Genomic DNA, 22,487 nt, shown 5'->3' with positions numbered 1-22,487 from the left:
TGTCTGAAAATTCTCAAATTTCACCATTTTCAAAAGTTAAACATACAAAAAAACCAACATTTTTGTCTTCTACAATTTTATCATTTTTTCATCCATGAAACTTGTCCTATTTTTAATATTTAATATATTAATAATTAATAAAAAAAAATGTATACAATATATGTGGTGCGGTGCGGTTTTTGAAAACTAATAACCGTACCGCACGACAAATTTGCGATTTTTGAAAAACAGAGAACCTCACCATCGGTTTTTATTAATGTTGCGGTTAATCGGTTTATGCGGTTGAGTTTAGTTGTGGTACGGTTTTTGCTCACCCCTAATATATATATATATATATATATATATATATATATATATATATATATATATATATATATATATATATATATATATAGGGTTAAGTTCAAATGAGAACATTCTTTAATGTGAGAACGTGAGAACACTAATTTGTGTTACTATTCTACTATGAATTTAATATGTATAGTATTGTAGTAATTATAATATGAATATATTCAATTTTATATTGATATTCTACTATAAAATTTATATATACATGTAGTAATTTAGTAAATTCTAATGTGAATGTTAAATATGTGATTGTTCATATATTCGGTGATGAATAATATCATAAAGTTGTACATACAAAATTTTAATGTGAATATTAATGTGTGATTGTTCGTATATTTGTTGAATAATAATACCATATCGTTGTATATACAAAATTCATAGTAGAACAGTAACATAAAGTAGTGTTCTCACGTTCTCACATTAAATAATGTTCTCATTTAAACTTAACCCTATATATATATATATATATATATATATATATATATATATATATATATATATATATATATATAATGTCATCAATGCGGGGGCGGGGCGGGTTGGGGATTGGCGTACCCGACCCCGGCCCCGTCCCCAGTTTTATCATAATGGGGATCCCCAGTTCCATACCCGGTACCCGTTTTTGCAGAAAATACCCGTCTCCAATTGGAATGGATCAACCAAGTTACCTATCGGATCGAGTATAATTTTCATATCTAATTTTATGATTTTTTTGAATTAAATCTAATTAATGTTTTTATTCTATTTAATGAGAGAATGAATGCTCCATAGATGTTTGATTCACGAACACAATACCCAATACAGCTTTAATTGAGGAGATATTGGTTAATTTAAAATTGAAATTCCTTATTCTTCTAATTTTCCTTGTGGACATATCTAATCTACTGTAAAAATATTTATAATATTTAATATTCATACTTCAATTCCTCACCGTAATAAAAAAAAATATTTTTAGCTTCAAAAGATTTTTATTTTGTTTTATTAGATCATACTGTATACAATAAAAAAAGTATTTTTAGCTTCCAAAGGTTTATAATTTATTTTATTAGATCATAATGTATACAGTAAATATAAAATCTTGATGTTTCTCGTACTGATAATTTCATTGATATTTCCTGTAGTTTTATTTCTTGTATTATAAAATAAGTATTTTTAAACACTTTTATTTAATTACACACATACACAAAAACAGTAACTATTTAGTATTGTTAATAATTATAATTTTACTAAATTAAATTTAATGTTTAATATTGTTAATAATTATAATTTTACTAAATTAAATTCAATTATATCACTCGTAGATAAATAGACCACAAATAAGCAAAAGTCATTTTTGCAATTTTTTACTTTTCATTTTTTATATATATAAAATAAATTCAGTCAATACATATTCATATCATTCTAAATTCAATTTTCTTACCGAAAATTTGAATTACATGAAAATGTAAACTTGACTTTAACAAATCGTTCTAAATAATAACGCTTATAACCGTTTCTTATTTCAGTTTGATAAATAATAATTCTTATACCCATTTTTTATTTCGGTTTTAAAAGGATTGTTTTTATAATTATCTGTTTTGAAATCATTTGTTACAGATATCAAATACCAATATTTATAGATGCATGCAATAACTACTAAAACAAATATCACAACCAATTAATATCATTTTTACTTTTCACTTTTTTTAAATATATAAAATAAATTCAGTCAATACATATTCATATTATTCTAAATTCAATTTTTTCACCAAAAAACTGATACATGAAAATATGAACTTGACTTTAACATATCGTTCTAAATAATAACTTTTATACGTACCCATTTCTTATTTCAGTTTGAGAGATTTTAAAAGGATTGTGTTTATAGTTATCTGTTTTAAAATCATTTATAACATCCAGAATTAGAAGGTCAATTATGGAAATAAATTCCCTTTTTAGGGGCCAACTCGTTGAGTTTATGGCATAAACTCGACATGTTTAAAGCTTTTGGGGTGCGTGTTTTTAAGGACCAACTCGTCGAGTTGGTATAGGAAAACACGACGAGTTGGTCGTTGTTTGACAAAACCCTAATTTTAAGGTTTTGTACCCTATTTAAAAACCTTAACTCCCTTTTGCAGGCCTCCTTACCAGCCTCCTTCTCCAAAAAACCCTAATTTCGTGTATTATCCTTCAAGGTTGAGTGTGTGAGCTTGTAGTGAGTTTGGAGAGTTGGTTTTTGGTGTTCTTTTTGGAAGGAGTTTGAAGAATGAAGGTGCTTAGTTTGGAAGGAAGGCTTTGGATCCAGAAACTCTCCATTTGTTGCAGTCATTTTGAGGTATAAAGTCGAAACCTTGTGTTTTTATCTTCTAGATCTCTTTATGGGATGTTTTAGTTTGATTTTTGGGTGTTTGATTGGGTTGTCCAAAGGTTAAGAGTTTCAGGGATTATTATGCTAGATGTGACCCTTTTATGACCTCTCTTGGCATAAAGTTGCAAGCTTTGCTAAGTCCTAAGTCCTATCCATGCATTAAGCCCTTTATTAAGCCATTTTGGGCTCTAGATTTCCTTTCTTACATGCATGAACGTAAAGTTGGAAACTTTACGTGATAATCCAGCCTTGGGATGCTAGATCTGTGTTTTAGGACTATGTTTTGAGAGTTTAAGGGCTTAATGGGTTAAGCCTCACTCTATTAAGTCAAGGATTCGGGTCTGGGTTCATTGTAGTGGTTTTTAAGGGTAAAGTTGGAAACTCTACCCTTTTAGTCATCATTTGGGAGGAGATATGAGAATGAAAGCCTCTAGATTCGACGGAAACGACTTAATGCATTAAGCTATTTGATTCCTGGCCAACTCGACGAGTTCATGAGGAGAACTCTATGAGTTGATGTGAATGTTCCCGATCTGTGCATTTAATGGGAGAACTCTCAACTCGGACCGTTGACTTTGAAATTTGACTTATAATTAAGGGGACTATGGGCTTAGTATACGGCTTGTATATGGTTGGGCCCAATTTGTAAAATTGGGCCATTAGTGGGCTTTGATGGATCTAGTTATTTGTGGTATTTTGGGGTTGAGTTGTTCATGGGCCATTGAGATACAAAGTGTGTGGACTAGAAAGAATGGTTGGGGTAGGGACATGAAAGGGGTTTGGGACCAATTTAGAAAAGTGGGCCATTGATTAGTGGGCCTTTGGGCCTTTCAGATTGTAGTTTGGATCATGGGCTTGGTCAAGGCTAGGTTGGGGGTAAAATGATCCTTTTACCCCAAGTATAGAGTTGTGGTTATGGATTGGAGCCCAATTATTAATTGGGTGTATTATTGATATTGCTAGTTAAGGAAGCCGTTAGGGCAGCAACTTGGGATTGTTTCAGTGAGCTTCTACAGTTCGAGGTAAGTCTCCTCATTATATCCATGGGTCGAAGGCACCAATGACGACCCATTATATGTTATGTGGTATGATAGTTGTAATGTGATATGTGTTATGCTAGTTGTCTCTATGATACTTGCATGGAAGACCTCGGGGTAGCCTGATGCAGTTGGATATCAGACCATGGGAGGTGCCCATAGCATTCCAAGAAAAGACCATGGGGGGAGCCCATGACATTCCGGATAAAGACCATGTGAGGGAGCCAATGGAAATTATATGTATGTTTCATGATATTTTGTGGTTGTATGTTTATGGTATTTTGGGGAACTCGCTAAGCTTTGTGCTTACGATTTTCAGTTTATGTTTCAAGTACTCCAGTTTTCAAATGAAAGTGCTCGGGACGATTGCAGGGCACACACCACATGTTTTCTGCATTCTGTGAATTACTCTGATTTGATAATGTCTATTGGTTACCTTGGTTTCATGAGAAAGAAATGTATTAACGATTTATTAATCAAAAAGAAAAAAAAAATTATGTCATGATTTTGGGGGCGTTACAAGTTGGTATCAGAGCCTTGGTTTGAGGGATTCAAACATACTCTTGAGTGCGTTTGAACTCAAATTGAGGATTTGTTAAAGTTTTCAAAAGAAAAGTATTTTTAAGAAGAGATTTTTCTAAAATAAGAGAAGGTTGTGGTGCATGCAATTAGCTGAGCTCAAGTAAGTTTTCCCGAAATACCCATACATGTTATTTGTTATGATTTGATTTATGAATCGGTGAATCGCATGCTAGTTAGGGCCAAGGATCTGCACCGTTGTTGCATGATAGAATGTTAGGAAAGAGGCCGTTATATGTGTATTGTATGAGCTGGTAGACTTGCATGCTAGAGATGATTAGTAAGTGATAGATTGGATTGATATGTGTGATGCTTAGTAGTCTTGAGAGTATTGAATGCTATGTTGTAATGGGAATATCTATAGGTATCAGTAACTGCTAAATGTATGCTTTCAAAATTGTATACAGTTAGGATCTTATAGCCCTAGAATAATTGATTTGGACTTATTTCCCGTTCCTTGTCTGATTGTGGTTCTGGGGTAGAGTCTATTATTCGATAGTCTATTTGATACTATTCTGTGTATAATTTGCATGCATAAGGTAGCCGGTAGTAAGGGTGGAATTTCTTGCATCAGTGGTAGTGTGTAAGGTGAATGAGCTATGATAGCTTTATAGATTGGAGTGTTACTGCACAAATGTTGTTTGCTTTGTGCTATGTGGAACTCTTGGATGATGGGAGTCAGCTACTAAGTGAATATGTCGGTATTCATGAAGTGGACGACTGGCATTATGAGGAGTTCTTGAGCAGCTGATGGCAGGGTGAGGTCGGGAACCTAGAGGGAAGCCTAGGAAGTGATTCGGCGGGTGTTGTGTTGCTGTTTAGCGAATATTAGTGCATCAGTGGAGTGGGTGACTTAGAGAATTCAAGATGGTCCTTGAGGAAAGTATGGGTAGACGTGGAAGGTAGTATTAGGCCCGTACTACTGAAATCACAGGATCCATACTCAAATCGAGGAAAGTCTTGGAGAATCTAAGAAGCTTTGGGAAGAGGATTCTTGACTATGTTATGATCTTCTGCATGATTGCATTTCGGTTTCATGATGGGCTTCCAGGAAGGAGGTTTAAGTTCTGATTCTGGCTCAGGTAAGGGTACTGAGCCGACTAGTGAGTTGACGCATGAATTTATTTCGTCATGAGATTAGCCGTGGTGTTTTGGAGAAGACTCCTGTAATCTTTGGTTCGGTCAAGGAGGGGTTTTTGGAGATCTTGGATGAGTGCTTGGGAGCGTTCTTTGCTGAGGTTATGGCGACCAATAGAGCTCGCATTCTTTTTTTCCAAGAGTTTCGTGCTTGTGGAGCTCCTGCATTCGATGGAGCTCCTGTAATCTTATGGATTACAGACGTTTTGGTTGATTTTTCTTATCTAATTTAATATGAATTTTTATCATAGATTGATATACTACATATTAAATCTATTGATGTTTGCCACTTTTAGCAGTTAACGACCGATGACAATTTTCGCCTGAGAGAGAGAGAGAGAGAGCAACCGCCTCTGCCTTTATACAGAAAAATTTCTTTCTAGTGTTACCGGAGACGATAAAGATATAGATGTGGGAGCGACATAATCATAAAGAGGCGAAGAGAGAGCTGCCAGAGGTGCAAGACACATGCCAAAGGCAAGAGTGAAAAATCTTCGTCGATGGGATGAAGCTTATTGCCATGTTTTCAATAATTTACAAAAATAGTCCATGAATTATCAACAACGTAGAAATAATTGAGAAAAAAAAATGGTATAATTGTCATTTCTCAAGCATTTAACGGATGATAATTCGCAGAGTTAGTCACAGAGACAATGCATGCAACTTAGAAAACTACAAGAACAAGCCATGTCAACAATTCAAAAGTTTGACTAAAACTATAGAAACCGAACAACGACCAAACCATCTTATACCAAAAATAGGGTCGTGGTGCTATGCCCCATGAGCCAAATCAAGGGCTGAGTCAGGTTATGACACACTTAAACCCAAAGCAACGTCACAATGCCAAAAGCGTCATGTCCAATTCCAACAAGGGAACCTGAGCCACCCACAAACTACAGAAATAGTATAATGTTGCAAATATTGTCTTTCTCGCTAACACTACAAATACCTACTGCACAAGAGGTATCAACAAATAGCAGTTCACTTCCAAACTTTCTATATCATTCTCATACATTCTCTTAAGTACACATCCCTAATTTTGGCATCATAGCGTAATCCTCAGACACCTCCAAATTACGGATGGCTCGTTATCTTCTTTGTGATCAACATGTCTTGGAGCATCCAATTGAAACAAGAAGATTATAAGCGTTTTCTATTCATCCATCCTTAATATCTTCCGTCGAGGACTTGATTGCATCAATATATTAGTTATTTTTAGATTTTTAGATATAGTTGTCATTTCAAAATTTTCTTATCTTATAGAAATGTTGGTTTTTTCATGTTTGAGCACAATGAATAAAAACAAAAGGACCCACTTCAAGCATTAAAAATTGAATGAAACAAACATGAACACTTGACAATATTTAAAGTCATAAAGTATTAAATAGTGAATTTTTATTTCAACGTAGCTCCATAGGTTGGCCAAAAATACTATTATGCAAAATCATGAATCTAAAGAACACCTGAGCACCCAATAATTTTTCAATTTCATTTGAATAAGACTGCAAACAAGTCGAACTTTCAATGAATTATTCTTGAGCTATAATTATTTTTTAGAACCGCATATATGCCTGACATAGAACCTATATTAGACCTCCTTAATTGACTCGATTCGATTAGTCAAACCATTTTTAATATAAATCTAGTGTAATTTATCAGGTTTTTTGAATTATCCTTATCAAAAATTCACTGAAATTAAATGTTAAACATGCATTCCCATCTCCTAATCAATTTGATTTTTGATTTTGGGCAACAAAACTTGGGTGGATTTCCATTAGATCAGATTACCTCGACAATCACGAGTGTTGAATTGATGTTCCAATTCCCATATGTCAATTTATGAAGTCTCAGTCTCAATGGGGGGTCACGAGCAATAACTTTGGTCCCCTACAAAATTAAGTTTCATCAACATCATTCTCAAGAGTCAAATAATGCCATGGTGAAATGTGAATATGCTAAGAAGCACTTATGTCGTATCATGGAATCAATTTAATTAGTACTCACATTGGATTGGTTGATGATGTTAAAGCATATGATACATCAAATCAACTGCATTTCATGAGACTCAACACACGACTGTCCATTTACAGTAAATAAAAATGTTGGACTAACTGAATGATATTGTATTTTTGATGGTTGTAAACAATCCCACTATGTTTACACTTTTTTTCATACAGCACTAGAAGATGGGATGGGACCCCATAGAAGGCTTAAAATGGCACAGCACAGCACGACTATTTTCATAAAAGATGTGATCTCTTAGAAGATATTTCAGAAAACGATAGCCTACTCGAGGAAATGGAAATAAAAAGATAAAATAAGGAAAATTTTGTAAAAGAATTAGATATTATCATAGCATAAGGTGACAAATCGGACAATCATGATGTGTTTTTTAGCTAATACGAAATGACACGACAATTTTTATATGACACGAACACAACATTATGCCGTGTTTTGTTTTACTAACACCAAAACGACTCAATCAAAACACGATAAAAACAACCGACACAACAAACATAAAAAAGATAAAATTAATAAAAACCATTAGTTTATTTTGTTCAAAATTAATCTTACAAAACACAACAAACACATAAACACAAATACACGACAAACACAAGTTAATATTGTGTCAATTTCATGTCGAATCTTGAATACGAACACGACACGACACTACGTCATGTTTTTTACACTGGACACAAAAACGAATTCAAAATTCAATTTTGTCTTAATTTCGTTTCGTGTTATGTATTTTCGTCATATCGTGTCATGAATTGTCACCCTATCATGAGAGTATGTAATATCTTGGATTCTTAACTTCAAAATTTCCACATATCACTTATTTGTATGTGTATCATAGTGTATCTCGAGCCCAACATCAAAACTCTTTTTATATGAAATTTGATGTTAAATCTCTCCAATCCAATACCATTTGTCACATCATTTTGGATTTTGGTGTTTACAATTTATTTGCTCCATATTTGGTGTTAAAACTTTTTTTTTTTCTAGTTGAATCCGTAGTTTAAATGTTATGTATTTTTAGTTTATTTACTTACATAATGATTATTTGTTTCTTTGTAATATACTATTTATATGCCCCATATTTGGTGTTCAACTTTGGTTTTTTGTTGAAGATAAATTAAATATCCTCCTTCCTTTGTTGAATCTTTATGTTTAAATGTTATGCATTTTATGTTTATTTAATAACATATTGGTTATCTGTTCCTTTCTGATATTGTAGTACTGAATTAAGCGGGCATTAATTTAGTATGTATACCAAATTTAATTTTTTTATATTTCAAACTTATTTGAAAATTCAATACTTCTCTTTATATTAAACGTAATACTTTAATTTCTATGCTTTGAAACTAATTATATACGAATAATTTATTTTTATTATATCTGTCTAATAATATAACTTACAGAGTTGCTATAACAATAAAAAAAATTGGATCCAATTTGTAAATATACTAATAAATATAAGGATTATTGTATATCTATATTTAGGTGTTAAAATTGGTGTAATTAGTTTGGATTTATACAAAAAAATCACACCATTTTGTGTAAAAATGTTGTAATGGATTGAACTAAATAGCTTTCAGAGTTACATTAACAAAACTAATTGTGTCAATCATCTTCCACCATTATAGATGATTTCCAATGATTACGAGAATCAAATCAAACCACTTTCATTAATTTTAGTGATTCAATAAATTGTTATCAACATGTTAATTAGGCAAAAGCCAATCAACTTTCCACCATTCTATCTATTCTTCGACTGCACTCCACTGCTTCCATAATATTGCTTTGTTGTTTCTTTTGAGAACTCTGCAAATGTCATTCCATCTTTCAATCGATCACAAAGTGGTGGAACTAATTTTCCAACATCCAAACTTGGATTTTGAAACTGATTATCCTCATTACATATTCTTGAATACCCATCATTCAAACTCAAATGTTCCACTGAAAAATCATAAACAGAAAGTTTCTTGTTCCATGAAGGCTGCAAGAACACAACAAATGTCTCCCTGCTCATGTTTTCCAAATTTTTAGGTCTACAAACAGAGTGAAGAGTTGCATGAAGCTTCCCCTTTGACAATATATCACCTGATTCCCCTACTTGAACAATAAAACTCCCAACAGGTGCCTTCACCATTACAACACTGTTCTTATTCGGATCAAATATTTGCAAATACGTATGTCCACTAGGGGAAGGGCATTCTTGTCCATCACATGATTGGGAAGATTCATTAAATATAAACATTGGAGCTGTCAAAACAGTGAACACACCATAATCATAATGCCACTGCTGCCATAAATCAGAGTGATTACTAATGGTTTTTTTGAATGTCTTGTTTTGGGGTTGTTTGGTATTTGAAGCTTGTAGAATAAGGTTATCTTGAAATGAATGGTAGTGAATAAGACGCCCTTTAGCACAGCATGATTCTAGTAAGCTTTGCTCTAGCTCATGTCCACCAATGAACTTGTCACACACCCTTGCTACTTGAATGCCTAGATCCATCATGCAATTTCCTAGCTCTTTGAATATGTTCCCAAGATTTTTGAATTCGTTCAGATTCTCAATATCTGAACTGTGACATGCAGTCTCTGAATGAATTAAGTTACAGACACTGGTCATGTCTAGGGTTTGATTGTATTTTAATTGCATAGCGAAAGGGGAAACTGTTCTATCTATGTTCTTCAGTGGAACATCACTCCCTAACCCATGACCCTGCAGATATGCCTCCAATAACTCAGCTTTTTGAAAGAAATTGTATCATTCTGTTACAATTTAGGGGGTGTTTGGATGTGCAATCTCAGAAGTGATATATTGAATGATATAATTTAGAAGTGAAAGTGATTTATTGCAAACTTCAAGAATTTGAATGATATAGCTTAGATCTGACTGAGAGTCAGGTAGTTTATATTTAATTGTCAAAATCAGAATCAGAATCCAAACAGATAAACATTAGATAACTGATCGCTGGCAGCACATCCAAACACCCCTTTGTGAACATATGTAAGCAATAACTCTCTTTCTATATTCAAAACTAGCTGATCAATCCAACTAAAAAAGATCAAAACTCAGAAGCTAATTCACTTGGTTCAGGCATTTCATCAAACAGGTAAGCAACATCTCTCGAATCAACAACTTATTTTTGCGTTATCAAACGCATTACCTTGAGTACGCGTTTGCGATCTTCATTGTTAAGAAGAGCAAGCTTTCGAGCCATTGGAAGCAGTGTTTGGCGGAGAGCGGAAGCATTGGGGACTCCGGTGACGGCAAGAAGACCAGAACCGGACGGACCTAGGTTTTTCATGACCGTGTTCATCACTGATTCCAAATATGAGGTGTTTTCGGAAGTTGTTGGTAACCGGTGATCTGAAGAAGACAATGCCATAAGATCAGAGTAGTGGAGATCATAGAGTTCCAGGGTTTGACCATCTTCCATTATGGTTAAGGTTTTGGCGGGCAAGAGATTAATGTCAACGCTCAACTGAACGCTTCGTTTGGGGATTAATGTCCATCGCCACTTGCTATCCCTCTGCTTTTTAAAATAATATTTTCCACTCCTCTATTTCTTTTTTAAATATTATTTTGACTCTTTTTTTTGAATTTTGTGAAATATTATTTTCAATGTCTTTATTTTCTAAATTTTCATGTTTATCCACGTAATATTTATAATTTGATATTTTTTAGTAACTATCATTTATTAACTTCATAAAAAAAATAATTTTTATATGTTTATTTTTATGCATGTGGATGAGCCGAGAATAGCATTCTAATATGATTTCTTAAGAAAACCTCAATCTGATTTTCCTACACTTTGCACCATTTTACTTTGACTCCTTAGCATTTAAATTTTCCGTATAATTAAAATTTTCGTATATATTTTACACACGCAACCCCTCATTTGTCAAATACATTTTCACAACCGGCAAACAACACGTTATTTCTAATTTTGATCATATTCTTCTTAATCTTTTATGGTTCCTGGTCCGGTAATCAGATTTCTGAACCACAGATTTAACAACTAATTTTTCAAAAGAAAAAGAAAAGTATTATGTGATTCGTAAATTAAATCATCTTAGAAGATAGAACTCACAGATCATCTCAAACTTGAAACAACCCCCTTCTATCTCTCACGTATTTACAAATTACAATTCACAAATCATCAAATCATGAGCAAGCAGTTCACGGATACTTACAAAGGCAATTGCACTCTTGAAATCAAATTCCAAATACCCTAAAAATTCCCAGCAACAACACCACCACCACTTTCCTTGAAACTTTTAGACAACCAAATAGCAGTTTCTCTCGGAGACACCTTCTCCGGTCCAAACGGCTTCAACAAAACCGCTAGTTCTTCGATACGTTTTTGCTGCATCAACTGCGCACTAAACTCCAACAACCCTTCTAACGCCTCTGCTCGTTGCTGATACGACGACGTGTCAAACCTACGCGGACCATCCCCCGTTATTACGGTTTTTGTGTGGGTTTGGTCAATCGTTTTGACCGAGCAATGGTCGGTTGTAACGGATTCCTTCCTGCTGTTGATGTAAGTACCGGAAGAACATACCGATGAGGTTAGGATCAGGCGTTCTTCCGTTGAGCCTAACGGCATCTCCGTCATCTTGTTGATCAGTGGATCGTTGACCGATACATCTGGAGACTCGATACTAGAAAGACATGTGTTGGATTTTGGGTCAGATATCTTCCTTCGCGGTGGTTTTCTGGCTGGAGTTCTTGATTCCGGGAGCTGATAATCAAACAACCACAGAGTTCAAATATTAGGGGTTAAATGTAAGAAATCAGTAACCTACTCTGCTTTTGTTTATTTGTTTATTATAGCATCTGTTATTTCTTTTCTAATAAGTAGTTTAATATTATGGACATACCAATTGATGATCCGAACCACCTCTGGTTATATTTGGCAAGGAAGAATGTCTTCTAGGAGTAGCATTAGCTTTTACAGGTGTGGATCTTAGGGTTTTGGTAACACTTGGTGTCTTAACAACTGGTTTCTTTTCATGGATACCACGAGTTGATAGGTTTCTAGTAAATGATGTTGACAAATCATGTTCAGATACACTAGGATTTAAGGCACGATCACTGCTGAAAGATTGGGTTTGTGTTGTATGACTATGAGAGTGAACCATTTTAGGTTGAGGTTGAGGTTGAGGTTGAGGTTCAATGAATGTTGTTTTCTTTTCGTATGTATAATCAGTCCAATGGACTGGATATGTATGGTGGTGTCTTGGGGGGTTCAAGTTTAGATTAAGATTATGTACGTATGGTTGTAGATGTGAATGTCTGAGCAAATCTGCAGCCTGGAAATGTGTAAAAAAATAATTTCAATTTCCAAAGTATACACTGTTTTTAATGTTTTTTCACACAACCAAATGAATTTAAATATTGCAAGACTAAGGTTTTTTCTTTCCCTTTTTTTTTCTGTTAAGTTTTATATGAGTAAACTGACTGAATATGCAATGATGTTTGTTCGGATAAATTATTGCATACATAAAGTCTGTTTTTTTTGTATAGACTGAATAAGATTAGATGATCATTTTATGATTTTATTCTTACATTCCAAAAAACAAATTTCACAATATTCATGTGAGATGTGTTGAGACTTAGGAGGAAAAAAAGCAAATAGGTAAATGGTTAGCATCTTAATACATTAAGCCAGGTTTTCCATGAAGTCAATTTGTCCAAATTAACTCAAAAAGAAACAGTCGTGTATAGTTAGCTGTCCAGATTAAGTGTTTAACCCATTAAACATATTAAATCAAAAAGAAACAACCCCTAAGTTTAATATCTTTAAAATTATTTTATAGCAGTGTAAAATGAATTAAGCTCTAAAAAAACTAATAAAAGGGTAAAAAGAGGAACAAGTTTGCATACACTTGGTCTCGTTTCTGGATTTTTCCGCAGCATGCTCTTAACAAGCCCACGACTAGAAACAAAAAAAATAAATAAAAAGTCAGAAAAATAAATCCTTTAAAGTTAAAGTTTTTAGAGGCTCATAAATATATTTAAAAAAAGAAAAAAAAAAAAAAAAACTCACAATGCACCGGAGTACATGGTTGGAAGTGGGGCGACTATAGATTTGTTTATTTTGTTGATTAAAGCTTGCATATCCTGCTCAGAAATTAGATTTCAAACCAAACAATTAGTTATAATCCAGGGTATTTAAGACATTTGGTTACTAGTCAAACTTATGTTTAAAACTAAGTGCTAAGTCAAAGTCAAACACTGCAATTTCATGGAATGAAGGGAGAAAGGACTAAGGAGTAAAAGTTCATTAAAACAAAAGATAGACTTACAAAAGCTTTGAAGGCAGGCTTGAAAGCCATCATTTCATATATACAACATCCTGCATGTAACGAGTGCATTATCTAGTTAGGATGGAATCAAGGAAGGAATGGAATGGTTCATTCCATAGGAATGTAATGACTCATTCCATTATCTTGCTTATTCCAATACCTCGTCAATTCCATTCCTTTGTCATTTCATTCCATCCAACCAAACAGACCCTAACAACTAAAATGAATCTGAATAAAAAAAATATGGAAATTACCTAAAGACCAGATATCTGACTTAGAACCATAAGGTATATCTGCAAGAAGCTCAGGACACATGTAGCTAGGAGTACCCACAACCTTAAATTAAAACACATGTGAGCAAAAGTTGGCCTTTAGTAAAACAAGACCATTATAGCAATATACTTACAGAGGATGCAAGATCATCAGAAGTCAACATTTTAGCAAGACCAAAATCACCTGAACATGACAAAACAAACTAATGCTAATTAAAACCATGAAGTGCAACATTTTTAGGATTTCATAGTTTTAAAGTACAAAACAGTCAACCATTACCAAGTCGGATTTCTTGATCTCTAGTTAAGAATATATTTGAACACTGAAATATAAATGGAATTATCAAGTTACATCATATTCTGGTTTTCAAATAAATCCAGCTGAATATGTAGAAACAATTCAGAAAAATGTATTAACCTTAACATCTCTATGGAGGATATGATTAACGTGCAAGTAATCAAGGGCCACTAAGAGTTGAACAAGCCATTTGCAGAGTTTCTGCATATTTAAAAAAATATAAACATGAAGAAAAAGTTTAATATATTATTAAACCATGTGTTTGATTTCCCTTTTCATGCAACTCTAACTGTGTACAAACATTGAGTTCACCTCTTCAGGGAAATGAGTTCCATTGGCTCTTTTGATTGCTTCAGTCCTAAATGAACAAATAATTGTGAACATCAACAACAATCTTATAATAAAGTAATAAATTGATAAACAACATAGCTTACATGTCGCCTCCTTCGCAATGAGCTATAATAATACACACATAACAACCCTGAAACACAGAAAGCTTCAGAATTCTAGATGGGGGTGAGGGCATAATGGCCAGAAAAAATAATTTATAAGACTTCCCTTTCCATTATGTCTCATGGAAATTGCAAAATCTGTGTTTTGGCCTTTTTTTTTATGTTACGATTACCTATTTATCCTCATGATCATTACATGGGAAATGATGATATTTATTTAGGTTCACAAGATTCTTCTATTTATATATATATTTGAGAAATAGTTGCATAGTTTCCTTAAACCATGTGTAGTAAGATGCTGCAATTTTCATGAGACTGAGAAGTTTCATACTCCAATTGATAATACAAGAACCTATACCTTTTCTACCCATGAATCTTTGTATTCTACTATAAAAGGATTTTGTACTTTGGAAATAAGCTCCATCTGCACAAAACAGAACCAGATAAGTTCCCATAATTTGGATTAAATTTAAAATGATGCTGTTTTCCAAAAGGTTAACCTCACATGCACCATTAGGACAACATACTATTATATGAATAATGTTTGTATTACTTATTCAATATATGAAAGGAATAGAAACCTCCAGAAGGGCAGATTTACGGGTTCTATCAGACTGTCTGGCAAGTCGGATTTTCTTCAAAACATACCTGAAAGTGTAGAGTTTTCATCAATCGAATTGACCTAGATCAATACCATATATCTGAAAGATTTAAACAATAGACATAGAAGCCTCACATTTTCTTTTCACGTTTATGCCTCACAAGTAGAGCAGAAGCAAAGGAACCCTTCCCAATCTGCTCTAGTATTTCGTAGTTCTCCATCTGATGAACCCCAACACTCTCTTATATTCCACTCTGCTTTATTTGCATGAATTTCAGTACTTGTTTGCAACCATTATAACATGCCTCAAAAGTGTCAAAATCAATTGTAAATGAGACCAATTTAGAGCATGTACGTACGTATCATGTCTAAATAACACATGTTTTCAAAAATGTTACAAGCAAAAGTACTTTCAAAGCTGTTCTTATACAAATACAAATTCAGATTACAACAAGTGACATGGGAACGTAGATTGGTTTGGTGACATTTTACTTGCAATAAATGAACATTACAACTAGAATATGACTATTGTTGTTATAGGTTCTCTATCAACACCAACCTTATATCCAATCAAATAGGTAAGTAAGTAAGCTGGCCTTCGCATTCATCCTTCCTAATTAGTCCTTCTCAATAATATGCAAAAGCATCGGAATATCATGACAGGGACTTGCCTTTAGAGTGATAATGATTTTTTTAATAAAGTTGATGTACCAAAACTGAATATCGAAATGTAAGATTACCTATGGTTTTACTCAAGTTATCTTCGGATTCTTCAATCGCATAATCACTTTAAAACATTTCAAATGCAATCACCCCCTAAATACGCCACTTTAATTAGGCAACCTCCTATGGAATGGCCTGTTTTCTTAATAAATTGTATGATTATCAATTTAAAACATAGTAATATGATAAAAAAAAAATCGACCGTTTCTCCTAACTCTTGATCTTACAATTGAAACATCAAATCAAAATATAACACTAATTCAATGAATTATCAGTAAAGTGATCGATGAACAACAAATTGAGAATCAATTAGAGAAAACCTAAAGCGCAATTACTAAAATTCACAAAATAAACCAGGATGATCGATCAATGTATGTAGCTTAGAAACCAAAATCAGGCGAAATGTAGAAAGAGAGATGCAAGGAGATAATGTAGTACCTGGTATCGAAGATGAAGCAAAGTCATGAAAACCGGATTTCCATTAAAAAGAAGCAAACAGAGAAACGGTTTAAATTAACAAACAATTGTTTTCCAGAAATGTACAGAGAAATGAAGAAACTGTTGTATATTGATTTGACTGAGCATTTGAATTAAAATAAGGATAACGGGTTGAAGGTGTCATAGACGGAGGGAACAAGAAGAAGAGAAGGGGGCGGCAAAAGAATTGAAAAGAAAGCAAAGCAAAAGCAAAAATAACGTGAATTTAAATACTAGAAATGGAATACGTGCTCTCAATGTTTCTTTTTGTGAAAGAGGTGATCAACTTTCATCACGGATTGTTAGAAAAACACTATTGGTTGGATACTCATTTTTGTCATTTATTAAATTTGTTAAATTATCTTTAAATGTCACAGATAATATATATATATTTTATGTAAACTTATTGGTAATATATATATATATATATATATATATATATATATATATATATATATATATATATATATATATGTTCAGGTTCATTTGAGATCATTCTAATTTTGTGAGACCGTGACACCAAATCTAAAAATAATTTTAAAATGCAAAATAAATGGAAAAATCCAAAAATTCTTTTTTTAAATATTATTTTCGGAACTTGAATTATCTAAAAAAAATAAAAATAAATATATAAAATCCGTTTTTTTTGAAAAATACGTGAAATAATCTAAATAGAATATTACACTGACATATTCTAAAAAATAATTTTAAAATGCAAAATAAATGGAAAAATCTAAAAATTCTTTTTTTAAATATTATTTTCGGAACTTGAATTAAATAAAAAAAATAAAAAAAAATCCAATTTTTTTTGAAAAATACGTGAAATATTCTAAATAGAATATTACACCGTACATATTCTAAAAATAATTTTAAAATGCAAAATAAATGGAAAAATCAAAAAATTCTTTTTTTTAAATATTATTTTCGGAACTTGAATTAACTAAAAAAAATTAAAAAAAAATAAATAATAAATAAAAAAATGTGTTTCACGGTCTCACAAAATTAGGCCGTCTCACATGAACCTAACCCTATATATATATATATATATATATATATATATATATATATATATATATATATATATATATATATATATATATAAATGTGTAGAATCCAAAACTCAAATTATCTTTACAAGTCATTATCTAATTTAGATTTGCAAATATGAACATCTGATTTTCATAAAAGAAACAATATCATCTGTTATAATAACATCATCAACATACAAAATAATTTTCATTACTATAGAAAAACAAAAATATATAAAGATTATAATTAGATAGACTTTTTAAGCTAATAAAAAATAAATAAAATAAAAATACAATGTTATATAGAAAAAAATAAAGTAGTGCTATAAGAAATAAGTAAATATATGATATTTGATTTTTCCAAAAAAAACTACAACAACAAAGTTGACTTCATGTTGACCTTGGTTTTCCAATTAAGGCACGTTGGGGTGGGGGTGGGAACAATCTAGTCGGGAATAGGTATAGAATGGAGGTTGATGGATGAGTTTGGCGAACTAGGTAGTGATTTCAGAGGAACGAAGACAAAGTCGATCAAAATGGGGGCTATAAGAGAGAAACGAGTAGACCAATTCAAAATACCTAGATGTGTGATGTTGATAGCCTCACTTCGTCTTTCTAATAAAAAAAATTTCACTATCACATGGATTCTACAGCTCTGTGGAAGTGGTGTATGTTGCATGGAAAAGTCGATAACATGTATATAGCACAAAAACAATCCAAGGCAAGGCGACATTGGGCTTTATTCTGTTCATTGGATTGGTGAATGTAATTGATTTTGTTAAAAAAAACTTTATGAAGAATGGATTGATCAGTTTCGTTTGTTTGTATCGTTGGCAAGATTTAAACATGATAACCCTAACTCGGCAAGGAAAGTGGAGGATGCAAAGAATAATTATAATTATAATTATAATCATGGGGTTGGTCCTTCATTTTATTCAAATGTAGTAAAAGGGGAGATGTTAAAGACCATCAAGTTATCCCTCTTACACATATGAAAAAGATAGTTCTTGAAGATAAAGAGTTGTTGCTGGTGAAGGATTCAGTAGACGTGGTGTTGGCTTAGGTTAAGGAGGTAAGTTGTATGGAGAACATGTATGGTATTCTTATAAATAAGGTTTTTCGGAGTTGGTGGTTAATCATGTAAGGGTCTTTGGATGTGGATCGTATTTAATTCTAAATCTGCATGTATGGCTTTTAAGAAAAAACAAAGTATGAAACAAATTTTCTCAGAAATTAAACATGTAACGAAAAACTATATGATTGAAGAATGGATGGTTTGGATTGAAGTAGAAAATATCTCATTGCTTGCATGGAGGAATGGAGTGTTTAAGAAGGTGGTGGGATTGTAGGGTAAGTTAAATATGGAGGGGAACATGAACTGTGGGAGAATGTATATATGTACTATGCAACAAAAAGTAATTTATTGAAAACAATTATGTTGTGCTGGAGAGGTTGAGTACTTGATTCATGTAAGAGAGGTAGTTAATTGATCGATGAAAATAACTAATGGGATTGATGAGAATGTCTCCATCTATAAGACTAACAATAACGATGATCAAGAAGGGGGCGAGGACTATAAAAAATAGTCTTTAGAAGATTAGAGGAAAGAACAAGAAGTAAAAGCTCAAAAGGTGGATGAGGTTATTACATTGTGTATGCGACCAGTGAAACCTATGAAGGATAATAGGATCGATTGTTAGTTAACATATGTGGAAAAGATCATGGAACCGTTTGAAAACCTGTTGCCAAAGTTGGCTCGACTTATAATGTAAAAATATGGGTGAAATCTGAGTAGGTGTAAGGGTTATGGAGGTAATTAATGATATTCCAGTCTCGAAATCAAAGGAAGAAAACTGTCCTCCAAGATTTGAACCATAACTTCCCAGAAATTACTATGTAAAATTTTATTTTAAAACTAACATAAACATCATTCATTCGTTCCAAAATCCATCAAAATGTGATAATGTATAAAATAGCTATCAGAGTAAAAATCATGTCATAAAATGCGAAATGTTGATAGATGCGGTGCGATCATGTCAGGCCTTCCCTTTCAAACCAGAAGTACCTGAAACCATAAACATAAAACTGTAAGCACAAAGCTTAGTGAGTTTCCCCAAAATACCACACACTAGACATACATAACAGCTCGAAGCTAAATTGGGTCTATTTCACCCCCTTCGGTATCTTTCAACAGCTCGAAGCTAAACTGGGTCTATTTCACCCCCTTCATGTAACATCCGGATTTCCAGGTCTGTATTTTCTATTATTTATTTTAAGTAAAGGTGAGGAACTCGACGAGTTGATGCCTAGACTCGTCGAGTTGGATCGCGTCTGATGACTCGGATTAATGAAGGGACTCGACGAGTCCGCGCTGAGGTCAGAAACCCTAAATCTTTGGGCCTGTTCCCTATTTAAGGGACCTTATAGCCCTCATTTGCGACTACCAGTCCAGAGAGAGAGAAACCCTAGAGAGCTTGAACGAGTTGTGTGAGAAAGAGAGCTATTTTGATCCTTTTTGGTGTGGATTTGCAAAGTAGAAGGTGTTTCCAGCAAGAGAAGGTCAAGGGGGTTGTTATTCTGTGGTTTTCAAGCTTGGGTCTTCATTGTTGAGGTAATAAAACGACCCCTTCTTCTGTTTTGTATGAGATCATTAAATCTAGGGTTTTCTCTACCCCTTTATTGGCTTGAATTGATGCATATGTTGTTCCTTTGAGTGTTAGACTCTGGATCTGGACCTTTAGGGGTCCAAAGGGCATTATCTATCCTGATTTATGTTGTTCCATGGAGGAAATGAACCTAGTTTGCCATTTTAGAAGCCATTTCACCAAAAGAAGCCTTGTGTGCGTTGCATGAGTGTCAAGATTTGACCTTTATGTGATTATTGGGCATGGGGTGGTCAAATCTATAGGTTAGAGAAACAGATCTGACCTCAGAAGGTCAATTGAGCGTTGCTATGAAGGAAAATCTCCGAGTCCAGAAGGGAACTCGACGAGTCGAGTTGGTTGCCCCGTGATTCGTTTCCTGTGGTAACCCGTCGAGTGGAAGGTTCACGCGACGGGTCGAGTGAGGCATTACGAGGAGTTAGAGGACACGCATGGACTCGCCGAGTCACACGAGTACACTCGGCGAGTCTGGTCAAAGTTTGACTGTTGACTTGAGTTGTCTTTCGTTGACTTTTAGGGTTTTAGTCAACATTTGGACTTTTGGGTCAGGGAGGGGTAAAATGGTCTTTTACCATTATGTGGGATTGTAGAAAGAGCAACCTAGCCTTTGGGGGCCGTTATTTATTGTGGAAATTGTTTATTTGGTTAGGCGGAGGCTAGATCAATATTTCGAGCGCGAGATTATCCGAGTTACCCGAGGTAAGTCTTCTCACTATACATTACCTAGAGTGGTATCTATAAGTAGACCGGTGTGTCTTGTGTGCTATGTGTATGTATGAGATTATGTGCATTGTGATATATGTATGCTATGTGTTGTATAGACCGAACCGAAGGGTCCAACGAGCTATGACCGGACCAGAGGGTCCAACGAGCTATGGGACTAGAGGGTCCCATTGAGACACATCGACCGGAGTATGTGTTGGATGTGGTATTTTGGGGAACTTACTAAGCATTTATGCTTACCGTGTTGTGTGTTATGTGTTTCAGGTACCAGTAAGGATCGTGGGAAGGCGTCGGCATGATCTGTACACACTTATGGAGTTTTTATGTATTGTGATCTTGGGATATGTTCTATTGACATGTGATACACTGGATTTTGATGATTTGTGAATGAAATGATATTTTTAAAAGTGAAAATTTGTTTTGAAAATTTACGTTGTACACTTCGACCCGCGAGTACAGTGAAGAGACTCGCCTAATAAATGATGATCAATTGCTATTGCTCCTACTGCGAAGAATACAAATGCTATAAACCACCTATACAGCCGTACAAAATACACCCTTAACTTTCCTTCCAAAACTAGGGGTTTGACAAAAAGTCAACACAAGTCAAAAGTCAAAGTGATGCAACGTACAAAAACAAACAAAGATAAACAAGAATGAACTTGTTGATTCTAAAAGAATAACAATGAAAATCTCTTTAAAACCACGTTAACTCTATGAATATTGTGGGATTAGCTTCAAAATCCGGGTTAACACGCACAAAATTTTGGGAGAAAATTGAAAATTCATAAAATTGATCACCGACCATGCAAATTACATCAACAACAGTTAAGTAAGAAACAGAAAGTAAAATGAAACCCTAAAGGTCCATGGTCCAAATACAAACCCAAAAATTATGGAAAAATAACAAAATTGTTCATAACTCCCTTTAGAAAGTGATTTTTGGACTAAAAAATGGGTAAGTCCCCTTCAGGTACTTATCTAGACGTGCTCATTGCTCCAAGCTTCGATTTGACAGGTCGTAGGCCCAAAACAGAGCCCCATAGCCAAATTTATGGCCATTTCTGTGAAACCCCTTTTGCCACACGATCGTAGGCCTCTAGGAACACAAGGGCCTGATCCTCCACACTAGGGCCCGCATCACAAAATCAAAACGGTCAAAGTTGACTCGCCATGTCGTGGCCATCCTTGACCACATCGTGGCCCTCAAACGAAAAAACATACACGTTTTTCCCAGTTGCCACTATGGCCATGTTATGGTTATTGGGCTCAAAGTGTCTTAACAGGTTAAGCCAATTACTATGATCCGAAAGGTTTTAAAGTCCATATCTGATCATTTTTATTGTATAAATGGATAAAGTTTTGAACTTTATCCCTTGAGACTCACCAAGGGGGTCTAGATCTCAACTTTTATGTCCATAAGACACAACCATGGCATGAGCTTAATCAAGAAGCACTTAATCCCTTAAGTTTCTAA

General features: G+C 33.8%; 2 protein-coding genes and 1 long non-coding RNA gene across 5 annotated transcripts; 1 reads left to right on the top strand and 2 right to left on the bottom strand.

Moving 5' to 3' along the window:
* Nucleotides 1–8,947: 8,947 nt before the first annotated feature.
* On the bottom strand, nt 8,948–11,009 carry LOC145071041 (2-oxoglutarate (2OG) and Fe(II)-dependent oxygenase superfamily protein). The gene is made up of 2 exons (XM_079017981.1): nt 10,626–11,009; nt 8,948–10,177 (listed from the first exon to the last, which is right to left on the bottom strand). The coding sequence occupies exons 1-2, from the start codon at nt 10,896–10,898 to the stop codon at nt 9,209–9,211; spliced, it is 1,242 nt and encodes a 413-aa protein (XP_078874107.1). The 5' UTR covers nt 10,899–11,009; the 3' UTR covers nt 8,948–9,208.
* Nucleotides 11,010–11,472: 463 nt separating this feature from the next.
* Nucleotides 11,473–16,797, bottom strand: LOC145065656 (serine/threonine-protein kinase Nek2-like). 3 transcript variants are annotated; one of them, XM_079012688.1, is made up of 15 exons: nt 16,558–16,797; nt 15,532–15,653; nt 15,377–15,443; nt 15,154–15,219; nt 14,778–14,824; nt 14,656–14,701; nt 14,464–14,544; nt 14,326–14,368; nt 14,180–14,229; nt 14,028–14,109; nt 13,774–13,823; nt 13,515–13,588; nt 13,352–13,403; nt 12,346–12,777; nt 11,473–12,206 (listed from the first exon to the last, which is right to left on the bottom strand). In XM_079012688.1, the coding sequence occupies exons 2-15, from the start codon at nt 15,615–15,617 to the stop codon at nt 11,694–11,696; spliced, it is 1,689 nt and encodes a 562-aa protein (XP_078868814.1). In that variant the 5' UTR covers nt 15,618–15,653; nt 16,558–16,797; the 3' UTR covers nt 11,473–11,693. The 3 variants fall into 3 exon arrangements, with proteins under 3 accessions (XP_078868814.1, XP_078868815.1, XP_078868816.1); XM_079012689.1 differs by having other exon boundaries at nt 15,532–15,650; XM_079012690.1 differs by lacking the exon at nt 16,558–16,797 and having other exon boundaries at nt 15,532–16,431.
* Nucleotides 12,148–21,437, top strand: LOC145065657 (uncharacterized). The gene is made up of 2 exons (XR_013688505.1): nt 12,148–12,250; nt 21,275–21,437. It is a non-coding gene; the product is annotated as an uncharacterized LOC145065657 (long non-coding RNA).
* The last annotated feature ends 1,050 nt before the right edge of the window (nt 21,438–22,487 follow it).

This window comes from Lactuca serriola, chromosome 8, assembly GCF_051521515.1.
Source record: "Lactuca serriola cultivar US96UC23 chromosome 8, Lser_US96UC23_V15, whole genome shotgun sequence".
Lineage (NCBI taxonomy): Eukaryota > Viridiplantae > Streptophyta > Magnoliopsida > Asterales > Asteraceae > Lactuca > Lactuca serriola.
This window is presented reverse-complemented; position numbering and strand designations above follow the sequence as displayed.

Bases quoted from the DNA above. Each gene is read 5' to 3' on its own strand.
- LOC145071041 (XM_079017981.1), bottom strand. From the start codon at position 10,898: ATGGAAGATGGTCAAACCCTGGAACTCTATGATCTCCACTACTCTGAT. The intron at 10,178-10,625 runs GTAATGCGTTTG...GCATATCTGCAG, and splicing joins ATCGCAAACGCGTACTCAAG to GGTCATGGGTTAGGGAGTGA.
- LOC145065656 (XM_079012688.1), bottom strand. From the start codon at position 15,617: ATGGAGAACTACGAAATACTAGAGCAGATTGGGAAGGGTTCCTTTGCT. The intron at 14,545-14,655 runs GTGAACTCAATG...TTAAATATGCAG, and splicing joins GAACTCATTTCCCTGAAGAG to AAACTCTGCAAATGGCTTGT. The intron at 13,404-13,514 runs GTGAGTTTTTTT...TTTTGTTTCTAG, and splicing joins ACCATGTACTCCGGTGCATT to TCGTGGGCTTGTTAAGAGCA.